General features: G+C 72.5%; 1 protein-coding gene across 1 annotated transcript; it reads right to left on the bottom strand.

The window, feature by feature from the left end:
• Positions 1 to 80: 80 nt before the first annotated feature.
• Positions 81 to 2,078, bottom strand: LOC120500907 (negative elongation factor E-like; the record flags this gene model as incomplete). Its single annotated transcript, XM_039706406.1, has 4 exons — positions 1,962 to 2,078; positions 1,085 to 1,420; positions 435 to 538; positions 81 to 104 (listed from the first exon to the last, which is right to left on the bottom strand). Coding segments are annotated over exons 1-4 (581 nt in total), but the record flags the coding sequence as incomplete, so codon positions are not given.
• Positions 2,079 to 2,965: the final 887 nt, after the last annotated feature.

Raw genomic sequence — 2,965 nt, 5'->3', positions numbered from 1 at the left:
ATGGGGACAGCTGGGGGTACCTGAGGCTGCAACAGAGAGGGGACAGGTGGGGACAGTGAGGGACAGCTGGGGACAGTGACAGGGACAGCTGGGGGTACCTGAGGCTGCGACAGGGTGGGGACACTGAGGGGACAGCTGGGACATCCTGGGGACACGTGGTGACATACGGGGACACTTGGGGACACGGAGGAGACACATGCGCCCACCCGGGGACACCTCAAGGCACTGAGGGGACACCCGGGCACGCCTGGGCACCCCTGGGTCACTGAGGGCACCCGTGGGCACACTGAGGGGACACTGAGGGCACACCTGGTGGCCCCTGGTGACACGCGGTGGCCCCTGGTGACACGCGGTGGCCCCTGGTGACACGCGGTGGCCCCTGGTGGCCCCTGGTGACGCGCGGTGGCCCCCGGTGGCCCTGTCCCCGCTCTCACCTGAGGAAGAGCGCGCAGGCGCCGGCGCCCAGCACGAAGTCGGGTGCGATGTCCCCGAAGTGCCAGGGCACGCTGCGGATGAAGCGCAGCACGGGGTTGCCGCGCTGCCGCCGCGACGTCAGAGCCCTGTCGCGACAGGGACACGCCCCCGGGACGGGGACACGCCCCCCGAGACGGGGACACGCCCCCGAGCTGGGAACACGCCCCCCATGTCGTGATATGGGACAGGGGACACGCCCCCCGAGACAGGGACACGCCCCCGGGACGGGGACACGCCCCCCCGCCCAGGACACGCCCCCCAGCCCAGGACACGCCCCCCATGTCCGACAGGGGACAGGGACACACCCCCAAGATGGGGACACGCCCCCGTGTCGCGATATGAGACAGGGACACGCCCTGGAAACGGGGACACGCCCCCTAGCCCGGGGACACCCCCCCACGTCGCGATATGAGCACACGGACACGCCCCCAGCCCGGGACACGCCCCCCGTGTCGCGACAGGGGACAGGGACACGCCCCCCAGCCCGGGACACGCCCCCCCGTGTCGCGACAGGGGACAGATCCCCCGGCCCGGGACACGCCCCCCTATCACGATAGGAGCCCCAAGCCCAGGCACAGCCCCGCCCCTGTCGCGACAGGGCCCCGCCCACCTGGCGCGGGCTGACGATGACGCCGCTGCTGCTGGTGCCCGCTCGGGGCACCGGAACCGGCACCGCCGAGTCCCGGGGCTGGTCCCGGTCCCGGTTCTGATCCCCGGGGGTCGCGAGGGGTCCCGGGGGTCCCGAGGGGGCGGTTCCGGCGGCTCCGGGATCCCCGTCCCGGTTCTGATCCCGGTTCTGCTCCCGGTCCCGATCTCGGTTCTGATCTGGACCCCGGTTCTGGTCCCCGTCCCGGTTCTGCTCCCGGTCCCGGTTCTGCTCCCGGTCCCGGTTCGGCTCCCGGTCCCGGTTCTGCTCCCGGTCCCGGTTCTGCTCCCGGTCCCGGTTCTGCTCACACCGGGACACCCACGGGACACCGGGACACCCACGGGACACCGGGACACCCACGGGACACCGGGACACCCACGGGACACCGGGACACCCACGGGACACCGGGACACCCACGGGACACCGGGACACCCACGGGACACCGGGACACCCACGGGACACCGCCGGTGACACCGGGACCACCCACGGGACACCGGGACACCCGCGGGGACACCGGGACACCGGCGGTGACACCGGGACACCCACGGGGACACCGGGACCACCCGCGGAGACACCTCCGGTGACTCCGGGACACCTCCGGTCACCGGCGGGGACACCGGGTTAACCCCCCACGACCTTTCCCGGTCCCCCGTGATGTCCCCGGTCCCGTTCCCAGTCACTCCCGGACCCCCGGTGTCCCCACTCCCCCCGTTCCCGGTCCCCATCCCCGGTTCCGTCCCCGTTCCCGGTCCCCGGTCCCCACCCCCGGTCCCGTTCTCGGTTCCCACCTCCGGTCCCGTTCCCCGTTCGGTCCCCGGTCCCCTCCCGCCACCGCCGGTACCGGGGGTTCCTCGGGACCCTCCTGCCGAACGGTGAAGCGCCGCCGCTTCCCCCCCGGTGCCGGTGCCGGTGCCGGTGCCGGGTCCGTGGCGGCCCCGGGATTCGGGTCCGGGTCCATGGCGGGGTCCGGGGGTCCCGGGGCCGATTTTGGGGTCCCCGGTTCGGTTCCGGGGTCCCCGGTTCGGTTCTGGGGTCCCGGAGCCGCCGCGCGCGCTCCGGTACCGCGGAAGGGGCGTGGCCGCTTTCCTCCCCCACGATTGGACCACTGCGCTGTCAATCAAACCATCATCCCACCCCCTTTCCCGCCAATAGGAAGGGGCGGGGCGGCCGCGCGCTGGTGGGCGTGGCCATGGAACACAGACCACGCCCCCCGAGTGTGACAAAGACAGCGCGGGAACCGAACACCCCCGGGACCACCGGGACCACCGGGACCGGGAGCTGGCGGCGACAGGGACCCCGGGGACACCGGGGGGACACCGGGGGGTCACGGAGGGGACAAAAGTGCCCGGGGACAGAGGCACGGAGCAGCCCGGTACCGGAACCATCGGGGTTTGGATCATCCCGGTACCGGAATCAGGAGGTTTGGGACAGCCCGGTACCGGAACCAGGGGATTTGGATCATCCCGGTACCGGATCCTCACGGCTCCAGACCATCCCGGTACCGGAGCTATCGGGGTTTGGATCATTCCGCTCGGGGGACTCCGGTGCCGGTCCCGGTCAGGGGCTCCCATCCGTGGATCTCCGCTGCCGGTGCCGGTCCCGTTCGGGGGCTCCGATCCCGATCTCGTTTGGGGGTCCCGGTCCCGGTTCCGATCCCGGCCCCGTTCGGGGGCCCCGGTCCCGGTCAGAGGGTCCCGGTTCCGGTCCGGTTCAGGGGTCCCGGTTCCGGTTCCGGTCTCGTTCAGGGGTCCCGGTCCCAGTTCACGGGTCCCGGTTCCGATCCTGGTCCCGTTCGGGGGTTCCGGTGCCAGTCAGGGGGTCCCGGTTCCGGTCCGGTTCAGGGGT

Source organism: Passer montanus, unplaced genomic scaffold (assembly GCF_014805655.1).
Source record: "Passer montanus isolate IOZ18808 unplaced genomic scaffold, ASM1480565v1 scaffold1912, whole genome shotgun sequence".
Classification (NCBI taxonomy): domain Eukaryota; kingdom Metazoa; phylum Chordata; class Aves; order Passeriformes; family Passeridae; genus Passer; species Passer montanus.
Note: the sequence above shows the minus strand (reverse complement) of the source record. Positions and strands in the feature narration are given on the sequence as shown.